At 38.1% G+C, this 14,817-nt stretch overlaps 2 protein-coding genes across 4 annotated transcripts; both read left to right on the top strand.

Annotated features, from left to right (window-relative positions):
- Positions 1–425: 425 nt before the first annotated feature.
- Positions 426–8,738, top strand: LOC110102903 (serine/threonine-protein kinase AtPK2/AtPK19-like). 3 transcript variants are annotated; one of them, XM_028700655.1, is made up of 8 exons: positions 426–528; positions 2,656–3,562; positions 4,212–4,294; positions 4,377–4,497; positions 5,149–5,322; positions 5,406–5,513; positions 6,215–6,560; positions 8,599–8,738. In XM_028700655.1, exons 2-7 carry the CDS (start codon positions 2,948–2,950, stop codon positions 6,551–6,553), a joined length of 1,440 nt encoding a protein of 479 aa, XP_028556488.1. In that variant the 5' UTR covers positions 426–528; positions 2,656–2,947; the 3' UTR covers positions 6,554–6,560; positions 8,599–8,738. The 3 variants fall into 3 exon arrangements, with proteins under 3 accessions (XP_028556488.1, XP_020687072.1, XP_020687071.1); XM_020831413.2 differs by having other exon boundaries at positions 6,215–6,563; positions 8,601–8,734; XM_020831412.2 differs by lacking the exon at positions 8,599–8,738 and having other exon boundaries at positions 6,215–7,245.
- A 1,757-nt stretch (positions 8,739–10,495) lies between these two features.
- LOC110102902 (receptor-like protein kinase FERONIA) lies at positions 10,496–13,761 on the top strand. The gene is made up of 2 exons (XM_028700654.1): positions 10,496–10,725; positions 10,823–13,761. Exon 2 carries the CDS (start codon positions 10,942–10,944, stop codon positions 13,585–13,587), a length of 2,646 nt encoding a protein of 881 aa, XP_028556487.1. The 5' UTR covers positions 10,496–10,725; positions 10,823–10,941; the 3' UTR covers positions 13,588–13,761.
- Positions 13,762–14,817: the final 1,056 nt, after the last annotated feature.

Genomic DNA, 14,817 nt, shown 5'->3' with positions numbered 1-14,817 from the left:
ATTGGTATTAGCTAATTTTTAGCATACTATAGTGAATTAGAAAAAAAAAAACTTTTTAAGTGGATCATAAACCCTCAAAATTTTAATTTTTTATAAATGAATTAGAATTATCAATTCTGTTTTTGATGTATAGCACAGTAAAAAAAATTAGGAAATTTTATCTGAAATTTAATTAAAATGAATTTCAAATTTATAAATTTATTTTAAGACAAATATATCGTAAAAATTAATTAATTAATCGTAAATAATATTTATTTTAAAATAAATTGGAATTTTTAAAATTCATTATTGTAATGAAATTCTGTCCCGCGCATATTCTTATAAAATATATTCCCACGTGCTGGAATTTTCCCTGTAGCGGGCCCTGCTGCGCCACAAACCACCCATACAACTACCGACACGTCCATTGCCCGGTATCGGCTCGCCTTCGGGTCTTTATAACGGCCTCATAGTAGTTCCTGAAAGAATTCGCTAATTACAGATCGCCGGTTTCCTTCAGGAAAAATCGTCGCTCCTTTGATTCTCAAGGTGAGAAGAAATCCCATTCTATTTCCCTCCTTTAATCTCCTCTGATTTCGTTTCCATGGATTTTCTTCTTCTTTGCCTTCATCTTGCTTCTGAGGTCTATGGCCTGTTTATGGATCTTGCTTCCGTTAGGGCTTTTTTTTTTCGAATTTGATTATGTAATCGTTGCGCCTTGCAGCTGTTGTTTCTCATTTGCAGCTATGATATGATCTAGGTAGTCTTTGCTATTTGTATTTATCATCGCTAGGGTTTGCTATTATTTACTTCTGGTTTTCTGTCTTTATGGATGCATATGGGGAAGTTGTGAGAGTTATTTAGGCAGATGGGATATGAGGGGAGGTTGTGTTGGCACTGGGAGACGTTTGGCGAGGGATTTTATTGTTGATTGTGGGTTTTTTTTTGGTCTTATGGAGCCGACTAGACCAAGCTGCGATTTAGGGGGCATTGACATGGAGCTTGGGGAAATGGAAGAAGAGAGATGATGTTTGTGTGAAGAGGTCAATTTATGCGCATCTGATTTTATCTATGTTATGTTTTCAATTAAGGTTGGAGGAGAATCATTGCAATAGACGTGGCTTATAAAATACTTTTTAAAATCAATTTTGAACTATTTACCAAAAAAACGGGCATCTCCAACCGAACGCAAACGAGCGTCTGCAGTCGTCGAGAGCTCCAGTCAAACGCCATATTCAGCGATATTTTGCACGAGGTGGCGTCGCACTGTTCACTCGCACTGTTCACGGCGTATATTCTTTCTTGATGTTATGAAACAGAGTTCGGTTGGAAATGAGTTAATTTTAGAGTAGTATTGCATTTTGGAGTGTAAAATGAGTTTTTCGGTTGGAGATGCATTTGAGTTTGTTTTTTCCGTGCATACCTTTTATGGAATGTATACCGCATTCAGTGCTTCCTTTTTTATGTTCTTCTTTCACTTCTTTAATAAATTTTAGATATTTGTATTTGCATTAATCGGTTTGATTTGTTTCACCCTTGTACCGTTGTGTTGCCAGTTTATTATATTGTATTGGTTCTATTTGTCATTATTGTTTTGTTATTGATCGAGGAAACCAAGGGCTTTAATTTTGTTACATCTTCTGGTACCAATTGAAGCTTTAACTAGCTCTATATTTACTGGATTGGTAACGGATATACAAAATGTTCAGGTTTTTTGTGCTAATCAAGCTACTATTATTTAGATTTATCATAATAAAAATGCATAATCTGTCTGTTTTGTTGGTGATAATAGAGATAAGGTATTTATCCTCAGCAATAGAAAAAGTTTGACTAGGTGGTAAATTTGATCACAGTTTTTTTTTTTTCCAGAAGTGTTATTCTTTACTTTTATGATTTTACATAAACTGATTAACACTTATTCCTCCGCCTAGCTTGGATTTTTATATGGATTTATTTGGCCTTTTTGTCGTTATTCTGCAACATTAGAAGATAACCTTGAAGAAGGTTTTGATGATGATATATTGATATATTTATTTCTCATTATGAGAGCTTGAGTTAATTTGGAGCAAGTGAATGTTATTTTATTGTTTAGTGTTGCATAGGTGTCCATTTTGACAAGTTTCTTAGTTAATTAAGCACTTTCTTAGAAGTGATTTCCTGAATACTATTTTGACAAGTTTGGCGTGCCAATTTGGAGGAAGGGAAGGAGGGCTTAATCGATGGTATGGTTCATATATGAAGAATGAACACTATCCTTTTGAAAGGATACGAGTCTAACTCCCTATTTAACTCTCAAATAATTGAGATTAAGAAGCGTCATATCCTTGATAGACAATGAAACATTTCACTTTGAAGTGACTTACTGATATAAGAAGAATGAACACTTTGGAGGGAGAGAGGGAGGAGGGTATAAGATGCATAAGAAGAATGAACACTATCCGTCAAATAGGATAGCATCCTAACTTTCTATCAAACGCTCAAATATTAGAATTTAATAAATAATAAGTGTCATGCTATTAATAGAGACACACTTGGAAGTGACTTCCTGACTTCCCTTTTGGCAAAGTGGGAAGTGCCCCTTTCTTGCACATCTGGGCTATCAAAAGGAGCCCGTATTTTAGTATCCTTTTTACTTTGTGCGCTACTGACAATGCCTTTATGATTTTCTGCTAACAGCTCAGAACAAGGTGATATTCATGTATTCCAGAAGTACAGTGGCATCTGCTGTTTCCTGTGCATCGGGAAACAAGAAAAGCTCTGGAGTTTTGGTTGGTTTGCTCCCAGGATTCCTGGGATATTCTGGTTATTTTGTTAACTTCCACTTGTTAAAGGCCATTGTTAGGAGCACATATTCATCAGCTGTTTTTGGTATTCGTTGAGGGTCCTTGCCTTAGCTGGATCAGTTACTGGCTTGTGTGCCTTCAGATTCTTGGAGCTCTTTCCATTAGCCAATCTATCATTCCTGGAGATGGTTTCTTCTGGTATACCTGGTTTAACCAAGAATGGTGTTCAGAAGCTCTGCACCATGAAAATACTTTTACCGATCGGTCCACCTGATACTATTTCAGCTGACCATGAGGACTTAGATTTTTCTGATGTTTTTGGTCCCACCTCAGATAATTTTGTCCCACGAGCAACTTCTGATGTTAAAAATTATGATACCCCAATGGTCATTCAAAACAGGTCGCATGCTCTAGTTGGGCCATCTCATATTAGCCAGCTTTTGCAGCTCACTTCACTTGAAAAAAACAGCTTACTGGATCTTGTAGAGTGCTCCACAATTGACACTGATGTTCACCAAGAGAAGGCATGCACTAATGATGTTGTAGAGAAAGATAACCAAACAGAGGAGGTTTCAGGAGTAGGACTTGATGATTTTGAAGTATTGAAACTTGTTGGACAAGGGGCTTTCGGCAAAGTTTTTCAAGTGAGGAAAAAAGGCACTTCAGAAATATTTGCAATGAAGGTTATGAGAAAGGATAAGATAATTGAAAAGAATCATGCCGCTTACATGAAAGCGGAGAGGGATATATTGACAAAAGTTGACCATCCATTTATTGTCCAGCTTAGATATTCCTTTCAGGTATGGTTCTTTAGCCATTTGGCACAATGTTATTTTGAATCTTGATGGCCGAAATAGGTTGTAGTTGCTGCAGTTCAGCAAATTTATACTTAACCATGCTTGTTTGTAGCAGTATTGTGATGTGGTGCTTGAGTTTTGTTTAAAAGCAGGACTTAATTCTCTTGCTGATTTTGTTTAAAATCAGCCGAATTGGTCATATTTAGAGAATGAATTATTAAGTTAAATTTTGTTAAAATTATACTTCATAAACTCTATTTCAAATCATGTTTTCACCAAAATAAGCATTCCTTTAGTATATTGGGCTGGCATCTAGAACAGTAGGATCTTTGACGTTGGTAAGCATATATTGAATTTGTCTCTTTGACCCTTCAACTTACTTGGACACATATCGAGGAGAAATTATTATGTGCGGAGGCCAGATGCAGAATGCCTTCCGGAGACCAATCAGTGCCACGTCAGTGGTACTGAGCTGCGGTACCAAGCGAATGAGTGACATGGCTCATTCTGGTTGGTCTCCGGACGGTGTTCGGCATCCTAATTTTCTTTCACATGTTTGAAATTTATTTATGATTACCATATTAGAGTGTTCATTTGGTTTATGCTGAAGTATCATTTCAATCTAACTTTCTTTCTTGCATGTAATATCCAGACAAAATACCGATTATACCTTGTGCTAGATTTTGTTAATGGGGGACACCTATTCTTTCAACTGTATCATCATGGTTTATTCAGGTGTTGCCTCCTTTCCTTTTGGTCTAGTTAAATGCATCAAAATAATCACGTTTATAGAAATTAACTATTTCAATTATTACAGGGAGGACTTGGCAAGAATATATGCAGCTGAGATAGTTTCTGCTGTCTCCCACCTTCATGCAAATGGGATAATGCACAGAGATCTTAAACCTGAGAACATCCTTCTGGATGCTGATGGCCATGTATTTTCCTTCTCTCCTTTTATGGCAAAACCCTAAATGCTTTGTATTTGTGGATTAGGAGAGATTATTCTGTGTGGACACCGGGCTGGAGAACCATTCAGTACAGCTCGGTACCGAGCGTCGGTACCGTGTTCGATACCGAGCGCGGTACACTTTTGGGGTGACGTGACGTATTTTTATTGGCATTTGGACGACGTCCGAACTCTGCACAGAATAATTTGTTGTGGATTAGGGGTTTAATTGAGTCAAAGCTGACTTATGGTCATGCTTAGGCTTAGCTCAATGAGATGACAAGCTAAGTTGGGTCAGCTTGAGCTTGCTTGACTTTACTCGTTAACTTATGAGATGAGATGACAAGCTAAGTTTGGATTAGCTTGAGATAGTTCCGATTTTACTGGTTAACTTATGAGCTGGCTTATGTAAATAAGCGAATATAAAGTACATTTAAAATGTATTAAATTTAAAATGAAATAAGTATAAAGTTGTTAAAAATATGCAAACAATATTTTTTATACCAAGTGATTCATATTATTTTATTATAATATATTATTATTATTATTTTTCTTATCTTTTTCATAATATTTAGTCAATCTCAAGCTTGACTTGTTTACTCCCCTTGTGTAGCTTGAATGATTTCTATTTTTTGCTTAGGTGATGCTGACGGATTTTGGGCTTGCGAAGGAATTTGATGAGAATGCTAGGTCGAACTCTATGTGTGGAACTGTAGAATACATGGCACCGGAGATTATTACTGGGAAAGGCCATGACAAGGCTGCTGACTGGTGGAGCGTTGGAGTTCTTTTATTTGAAATGCTTACAGGAAAGGTAATAGGTATTTCTACCACTGCTTTTAGCTATAGAGTGTTTATTTTACTGTTTATCCAACTCTATTTAGCTCTCATTAACAGCCACCATTTATTGGAGGTAATCGAGATAAAATTCAGCAGAAAATAGTGAAAGAAAAGATGAAGCTTCCAGCTTATTTGTCCACTGAAGCCCACTCTCTGCTAAAAGGAGTACGTTTTCTATTTTAGTAACCCTTTAGTAGGAGAAATTATTTTGTGCGGAGGCCGGAGCTCAGTCTGGAGATCAATGATAATGCATCACTTCAGCGGTACCGAGCGAGGGGCTGACGTGGCGCATTTTGGTTGGTCTCCGGACGGAGTTCGATGTCCGCACATAATAACTTTTTTTTCCTTAAGTAGGGCCTTGAATGTTCCAATTTTAAGCTGGTCCATGTTTGGCTTGAAATCCGGCCGAACCCATAAAAAAGCTGGCTTGGAATTGGGTCTTGGATTGATCTGTTTCAATTTTGAGCTGGGCTGGCTTGAATCAACTCGGTTTAATCCAGCTCGAATTAACCATTAAATTTTCCCTTTTTAACATTTAAAAATGCTTTTCCATATGCATGTACATATTATTTATATTTTGAGTTGGCTCAATCCGCTTAAGTCCCTTCTCAAAATTGGAGAAATTATTCTATACGAATGCCGAACGTAGTTCTATATCCGGAGACCAACCAGAATGAGTCATGTCAGCAATATCGAGAACGGTCAGTACTGTGGCTCATTCTGATTGGTATCCAGACGGCGTACGGCGTCCGCACAGAATAATTTCTCTTAATTTGTTTGGCTCAATCCAAGCCAAAAAATGGATTCAAACTTGCTGAAACTTGGACGAGCATACTCTGAAACCCTTCATTTTTATGAATTCTCAGCTGCTGCAAAAGGAAGTGATCAGGAGGCTTGGCAATGGACCAGGTGGAAGCAATGAGATAAAGAATCACAAGTGGTTTAAATCAATCAACTGGAGGAAACTGGATGCCAGGGAAATACAACCGAGCTTCAGACCCAACGTTGCTGACCAATTATGCATTGCAAATTTTGATAAGAAATATACCAGCATGCCTTTGCTTGATTCTCCGGTCGCCAGTCCGGTCGCCGGTGACTGCGACTTCTCTAATTTCTCGTATGTGAGGCCCAGCAATTTCCTTCAGAAACCCAGCTTTTTGCAGAGCAAGATACATTCTGCATTGGGAGGAACTATCGACAACTGAAAAAAAAAAGGTATTTACATACATACCATTTTATATCATATTATTTATATATCTAATATCCACATCTTTAATATTTCATGGCAATCATTCATAGACAACTTTATTTTAAGCTATTTATATATCTAACACCTAAAACTTTAATATTACATGTCTACCACCTATAGAACAAATATGAGTGCATGTAATGAAATATTAAAGTTTATATAATGGTAAGAATGAAATATATGGGTGATATATTTGATATTAAAATTTTATATGAGTGGTAGGAATATAATATTAAAATTTTAGGTGTTAGATATATAAATAGCATGAAATAAAGTGGTATGTATGTAAATCCTTTAATATTAAATATGTTACTCCTATATTTCAGTACTATAACTCTTTGTCACCCTATACATTTTATTTCTTGCATTTATATTTGATCTATGAATGTTAGTCCTGAAATATTAAAGTTGTGTATTAAATATGTAAATAGCATAATATAAAATGTGGTATGTATGCAAATCTCATAAAAAAAAAAAAAAAAGGCAGGACAGAATTTCATTGTATTCATACATATGTGGTTATCCTATCTAGTCTTCTCCGCTACTTCATATAATTTCTTTTATTCTTGATTTTATGTATATGGAAAAAAAAGATGCGGGTAAGGATTTAAGGATATGTTTGAGATAATTAATTTTCAACATTTAGTTCATCGGAAAGCTATTAATATTTATATTTTTGTCGTTTTTTTTTTTAAATATGCGAGCGAATGTACTTACGAAGATCTTAAGTTTAGATATTCATATACTCATTTATTTATTTATTTATTTTTGAGCATGTTGGATTATTATTTAATAATTAATCAGAGTTCACTAAAATGATTATTTAATGAAAATTTGATTGATTTTATATTTACTAGATATTTGCAATAGGGTGTACCTTGGTTTATGTTTTTTGCTTATAATATTATCCTTATTGATAAGATGATGGAGTTGAAAGAAACTTTGGATTATAGAGGTTAATTTTAGAGTTTAAAGATTTTCATTTGAGTACTTCTAAAAATAAAATGTATAGTGTTATTTTAATAATAATAGATCTAGTGAGAGGATTGTGACTTTAGGTGATCAAGTTTTAATAAGACTACACATTTTAAACATCTTTATTCAATTGTACAAATAGATGGGAATATTTGTACATCCATGAATACCCGTGTAGGTATCCATCATGTAGGTGTCTTGTAGGTTATGTTTCAGTCGAATGATAGTAGGATGCACTCCACTCTTAAAATAGTTCGTTTCAATGTCATATCTTTTTGTCATGCCCCAGGATCTAAAGTGGAAGAATTTTATTTCATATCATATGTTTAATTAACACTTAATATTCATTTACAAACCAAACTGACTAATGTTATTCAAGAAAAATATAAATACACAAAATTTCATTATTTTAATAGTTGATGTTTATATTTAACTACAAAGTCTAAAATAACATATGTAATAGTTGTTATCGGCTATAAAAAATACATAAAACTAAAGAACTCAAAATAAAACTAAGCTGGCATCATTATATAGCCTCAAACTACAAGCTCTTTACCTTTACTTGAAATCATATAAAATCGTATAATAAGCATATAACCCAGTAAGTAATCAAAACTTGCCCCTGAGATGGCTGCAATAGACCTTATGCAAAGATTCTTATATAGACCTAAATGAGTTAGAATTTTGGCAACATATTCAAGCATATGTTTTGTTTCTGCTAGAATATTACATTCTATAAGATACATCAGGCTCTGAGATACATCTGAGGTACTTGCCATTGCTTGAAGACTTGAGTTTGTTCATCACGTACTCTTTAGGGGTTGTTGTTTTGACAAACTTATATAAAGAACTTTCTAAGGTGACGAACATTACAAGATATATACATATCTGTTATAGATGAATTCATGCTAGTCATCCTGCACTTCATGTCTCATAGCATGCTAGTTTGGAGGGCCTCAATGTTGATTACATGTACAATAGTGTCATTCCTAAGTCAACAACACTCATTCCTACTCCATCGATTGTAGATCTTCATTCTATGACTGTAGAACCATCGTCGTTTGAAGACTCGAGACTATCTCAGGAGTACTTTAATCAGCCGACACTGCAGTCCACGCCAGCATAGTACACATCTAACTAAGTTCCATGCACTAAAGCACCGAAAGTTATAGAGCTACACAACTCTCCTTGGCCTATTGGTTGAGAGCTTAGGCTTCCAACTAAGAGGTCTAAGGTTCGAGTCTATGTGTATGCGTTGTGTGTGTGAGTTTGCCTTAATTGGCCTAAATGTCCCAAAAAAAAGAAAGTTATAGAGCTAGTCACAGGTGCAGTGGAGCAGCATGAGTTGCGGGATAGACCTCTTTGACCACCCCAACAATATACACCTGGTTCTAATGCTTTGTCGCACAAGCCAAGAAGAAAATGTTAAGTTGTTAGATACTATTTTTTGTTACATTCTATTTTTTGTTTGGGGCTTGTTAGTATTGACTGGGTCTATTATATTGCAATATGTATCTGTTTACACAGGATGTTGTCTTAGTTACCATTTACTCTTTATGTTATATTTCTTAGCCTTTTCTCTTTGTTTGTGATTGATTGAATCTACTACTTTTGTTAACTTAATTCTGTTAATTTATATTGAAATCTTATGCAAAATCATACTTTTTAAACATATGAAAATTTAAAACATAATCAGCACTACTTAATTCAAAAACGGAGATGTAGTACAATTAAAAATAATAAAGAAAAAAGCCCATTCATAGAACAGCAAAAAAAAAACCTACAACATTAAAAGAAAAATAAAGGTGATTACACTACTATAGCTCCTTCAATAGGGAACAATTATTACGTCCTCCGACCGGATGAAGAAGAACATCCGGTTGTAGGAAAAAATGCGCCTATACAGAGGTGTACCGAGTTTTTTCAAAAAATGCCCCTATACACCTCAGTATAGGCGCGTTTTTGCCTACAACCGGATGTTTCTTGCATTCGGTCAACCGGACCAAATAAAATTCCCTTCAATAGGTGGCATATACATCCCTAGAGTTATGTTTGTGTGAGACATACGAAAGTAGAAATGAAACTTGTACTATAAACCAATCAATCAGGTTTAAAAACTTCAAGATCACGAGGCGGTCATCCAACAACATTCGAACTCCCAACTTCCTTTTCACAACTTACTTCATGAAAATGCATTTGGAGAAAATGTGCAATAACAAGGTGGCGACTTTCCTAAAAAAATTTAGATTCCACGTATTTCCATTTTCTATCATTAAAAAAAATTCATTTTCATTTCTATTCCCATCTACCTTCATTGCCTCCGCACGCAAACACCAAAGAATACTATTCTTATCTTCAGTCCCCATATATACATGCAACATCTGAAAATCTCATTAAGGCTTCATTTGGGACGGCTTTTTTATTGCTTTCTAAAACCGAGTTTTAATACAAATTTTTTTATTTTTTTATTAAAATTCCGTTTTAGAAAGCAGTAAAAAAGCCGTCCCAACAGAAGCCTAACCCTAGCCAATTGCTCAAGCGGACTATTAGAATATCTTAGCATACACTCATACATTCATATACTAAAAATGTCCACCAAATCCTTCGTCGATATAACTCGAGATTTCTCGTTATTCTACCAATGCATTATGTAAAAGAAAAGGCGAGGTAAAAGACTAATTTGAAAATTTATTTTTATCAGTTCAAATTAATATATAAATTTTAATAAAATATTAAACTAGATCGAACAGGTTAATAGAGCAGTCTACTCGCCTTGGTTCCATCCCATCATCGAACGGCTAAGAATCGCTTCCACCACCACCAGTGGGCCCCGCAGACTATCATTTTACAGCGACTTCAACGTTGACGATCAGGCACCGGGCAATACCGCGTCCGACCCTTAACAAGAAAAGGTTAGTTAAGCAGCTCAAAAATGAAAAATCTACTTATTATTTTCTAATTACAAAAAAAACCCTTACTAATCCCATCCCAAATAATCTAATAAAACCCAAAGAACGGAACCCCGTCACCAGTCTTCTTCCAGTCTTCGCAGCATCCCGCTTCCTCCGGCGCAGCTTCTCTCTCTCTCTCTACCCGCGCTTTAATACTACTCTCCCTCTCTCGCTTCCTCTCGAGTCTCCTCCGATCTCCTATGTGGATCTTCAACTAATCTTCCTTTTTTTCCCACTTAATTTCTTTCATTTCTTATCGATTGATCTAACTTTTCATAGATCTTCGGTTTGATCCACAGAAATCTCGGCACCGATCAGTTTCTGAACAGAATATCTGATAGATCGGGAAACTTGCTTACTAAGATGAGCTGATCCAGTGTTATTTCTAGTTGAAACCCTAGGTTTAGATCCGATCTCGATGAAGTCGCTGCCCTTCCTGATTTTGTTCCTCGCCGCGATCGCCGCCGGAGACAACTCCAGCTACGTACCCCGTGACTACATACTCCTCGACTGCGGATCCTCCGGGCAGAACAAAGATCAGGATGGCCGGACTTGGAACGGCGACACCGGATCCAAGTACGCACCTTCATGGCTGAATTCGGTCAGCTCTCAGGCGCCGAACCAGGACTCGTCCGTTCCTCAGTGCCCATACCTTACGGCTCGTGTCTTCACGTCTCCTTTCACCTACACCTTCCCCCTCGGCGCTGGCCGGAAGTACGTTCGCCTCTACTTCTACCCTTCCAACTACTCCAACCATGAGGGCGCCGACGCCTTCTTCTCCGTCACCGCCGGACCCATCACTCTCCTCCAGAATTTCTCTGCTTATCAAACTGCGGCGGCCCTCAACATGGATTATCTGATTCGGGAGTTTTCAGTCAATGTGTCCTCTGCTGGTCTCAACCTCACCTTCACCCCGTCGAAGAACTACTCCAACTCCTATGCTTTCATCAACGGCATAGAAATTGTTTCCATGCCGGATATGTTTTCTACAGGTAATCCTCTTCTAGTTTCAGGTGGAACACCAATTCCGTACCCGATTCCAGACGATTGGGCAATGGAAACTGTTTATAGGTTAAATGTAGGAGGGCAGGCGATATCCCCGTCTGGAGATTCAGGATTGTATAGATCATGGGCGGATGATTCATTGTACATCTATGGAGCTGCATTTGGAGTAACCTACGGTGCTGATCCAAATGTAACAATTCAGTACCCAACTACTTTACCAGAGTATATTGCGCCTGTTGATGTGTATTCGACAGCGAGATCCATGGGGCCTGATCCTACTGTCAACAGAAACTACAATTTGACCTGGATTCTGAGCGTCGATAATGGGTTCTACTACCTTGTTAGGTTTCATTTCTGTGAGATACAGTACCCGATAACCAAAGTGAATCAGAGAGTCTTCGACATCTATCTCAATAATCAGACAGCACAGGAAGAAGCAGATGTGATTGCTTGGAGTGGTGGGATTGGTGTGCCTGTGTATGAGGATTATGTTGTTCTGACCTCAGGATCTGGGACGACGGATTTGTGGGTAGCTCTGCATCCAGATCTCAAAACCAAGCCAGAATATTTCGATGCAATCTTGAATGGAATGGAGGTTTTCAAGTTGCAGGACGGGAAAAATAATCTTGCCGGGCCAAACCCTGACTTGCCACCACAGCCAGACTTCGAACCTGACAAGATTTTCAACAAGAAATCAAATTTCAATAGCACTCCTGTGATTGTTGGCGGAGTAGTTGGCGGCGCGGCGGCCATTATCGGTCTTGGTTTCTTGTTGCTTTTTCTTTGTAAAAGAAAGAAGAAGAAGGGGAAGGATGCTGCTGGCACAAGTGATGGTCCTTCTGGTTGGCTTCCTCTTTCACTCTATGAAAACTCCCATTCAGCAGCTTCGGCCAAGACGAACACGACAGGCAGCTATGCTTCGTCCTTGCCATCGAACCTTTGTCGCCATTTCTCGTTTGCAGAGATTGAGGCTGCCACAAATAAGTTCGATGAGGCGCTTCTGCTCGGAGTAGGTGGGTTTGGAAAGGTGTATCGTGGTGAGTTCGATGACGGCACCGAAGTTGCGATCAAGCGAGGAAACCCCATGTCCGAGCAAGGCGTTCATGAGTTCCAAACCGAAATCGAGATGCTGTCAAAGCTACGCCACCGACATCTCGTCTCCTTGATCGGATATTGCGAAGAGAACAGGGAGATGATCCTTGTTTATGATTACATGGCGCACGGAACTCTTCGCGAGCACCTCTACAAGACGCAGAAGCCGCCGCTGCCATGGAAGCAGCGACTTGAGATCTGCATCGGCGCGGCTCGAGGACTGCACTACCTGCACACCGGCGCGAAGCATACCATCATTCATCGTGACGTGAAGACGACGAACATTCTTCTGGATGACAAATGGGTCGCTAAGGTTTCCGATTTTGGTCTGTCGAAGACCGGTCCTACTCTTGACAATACTCATGTGAGCACGGTGGTGAAGGGTAGCTTCGGGTACCTTGATCCCGAATACTTCCGGCGGCAGCAGCTGACGGAGAAATCAGACGTGTATTCATTTGGAGTGGTTCTGTTTGAGGTGATTTGCGCCCGGCCGGCGCTGAACCAAAACCTCCCCAAGGAGCAAGTCAGTCTGGCCGAATGGGCTCTGCATTGCCAGAAAAAGGGAATTCTCGATCAGATCATTGATCCATACCTTAAAGGAAAGATTGCGCCGCAGTGCTTCAAGAAGTTTGCGGAGACGGCGGAGAAGTGTGTTTCCGATCATGGAATCGATCGTCCGGCGACCGGCGATGTTCTCTGGAACCTCGAGTTTGCTCTGCAGCTGCAGGTGAGTGCGGAGGAGGTGGGTGATTTGATGGCTGATGGAATAATCTCCGATGTGGATGGAGGTCCGGTAATGATGGATGGGAAGAAGGATGTGGATGACCCTTCCATGGAGTCGAGGACGACGACGGTCACATCCACCTCGACGATGAGTATGGGTGATCGGAGCATCATCAGCGAGGACTCGGAAGGGCTCACGCCCAGCGCGGTTTTCTCTCAAATAATGAACCCGAAGGGGCGGTGAGGTCTCTCTTAATTTAGCGTATTGTGATTTGAATAGCTCTCTGAATGTTCGGTATGTGCCGAATAAATGTAGTTCTTCTTCTATGATGTAACTGGCGTCGTCTCTTGAGGTTGTTCTGATTGTGAAGTGGGTTGCTTTTGATGACTTTGCTAGTTTACTTACTTTTTGGTACCATAATGTTTGCCTTTCATACATTGCTCTGTCGGTCACGCATTTCCACCGGCTTAAGGGTTGGCGAGACGAGGCGGACCATGGCCTCAAACGTCTCTATTCAAATTTCAGAAGATGAAGTTGCCATTTGGAAAGAAATGCTACGTCTTTTGCATGAACTACGAAACAGATATTGTGCGGAAATCCCGTTTGGAGATCAATCAAAATGTTTTACATCAGCGATTTAAGGATGCAGCATTATACACCGAACACGGATGACGGGATACATTCTGATTGATCTCCCTTTACATGTGTTGTATGGTGAAAATATCAAATATGTCCAAATAGACTTGAGAAAGATATTATTTTGTGGCGGTTAAGTCTAGGCTCAATAACTCAAATATATGAAATTGATTTAATTTCAAATTGCCTCAGCTCAAATCAACTTAATTTTAAGATTTTACCTGCTAAAAACTCTTATTATTCTTGTTTTTTTATTATTAATTTAAAAAGTATTTAATATGCATATAATCCTAGTAATATATCACCTCGAATTTAAAGCCAAAAAATTTATCTTCTAGAGAATTCATCAAACACAACTCTTCTTGACCTATTGGTTGAGAGCTTAGGCTTCCAACTAAGAGGTTCAAGGTTCAAGTCTATGTGTATGCGTTGTGTGTGTGAGTTTGCCTTAAATGACCTAAATGTCTCAAAAAAATAAAAAAGAGAATTCATCAAAAGAGGCGAAAAAGGTACGAGTTTTGTTCTTTTTCAGAACAAAAGGTGCTAGATTGTTCTCACAAAAGTGATTTGTTCTTGGAAAGAAAGAGTCCTATTTCTGTGCTCTTTTCTATGAGAGAACATTGTATGAAACTACCTGGATTCTCACTAGACACTAGAAAAAGATAAGAAACAACTGGACCGGGCACGAGATGTGAAAAAATGGCCAGAAGTTTAATTCAAATCAGAAATTTTTATCGAGCATTTCTCTGAAATAAGAATATAAGAAAAACTCATCTGGTTTAATTCAAATCCAATTTGAGCAAAAAATTAAATTATTTTTTAATACCGTTAATTTAA

The sequence above is a fragment of the Dendrobium catenatum genome, unplaced genomic scaffold (assembly GCF_001605985.2).
Source record: "Dendrobium catenatum unplaced genomic scaffold, ASM160598v2 fragScaff_scaffold_1567, whole genome shotgun sequence".
NCBI classification, from domain to species: domain Eukaryota; kingdom Viridiplantae; phylum Streptophyta; class Magnoliopsida; order Asparagales; family Orchidaceae; genus Dendrobium; species Dendrobium catenatum.
The sequence above is the reverse complement of the archived record's forward strand: the minus strand, read 5'-3'. Positions and strand labels throughout refer to the sequence as shown.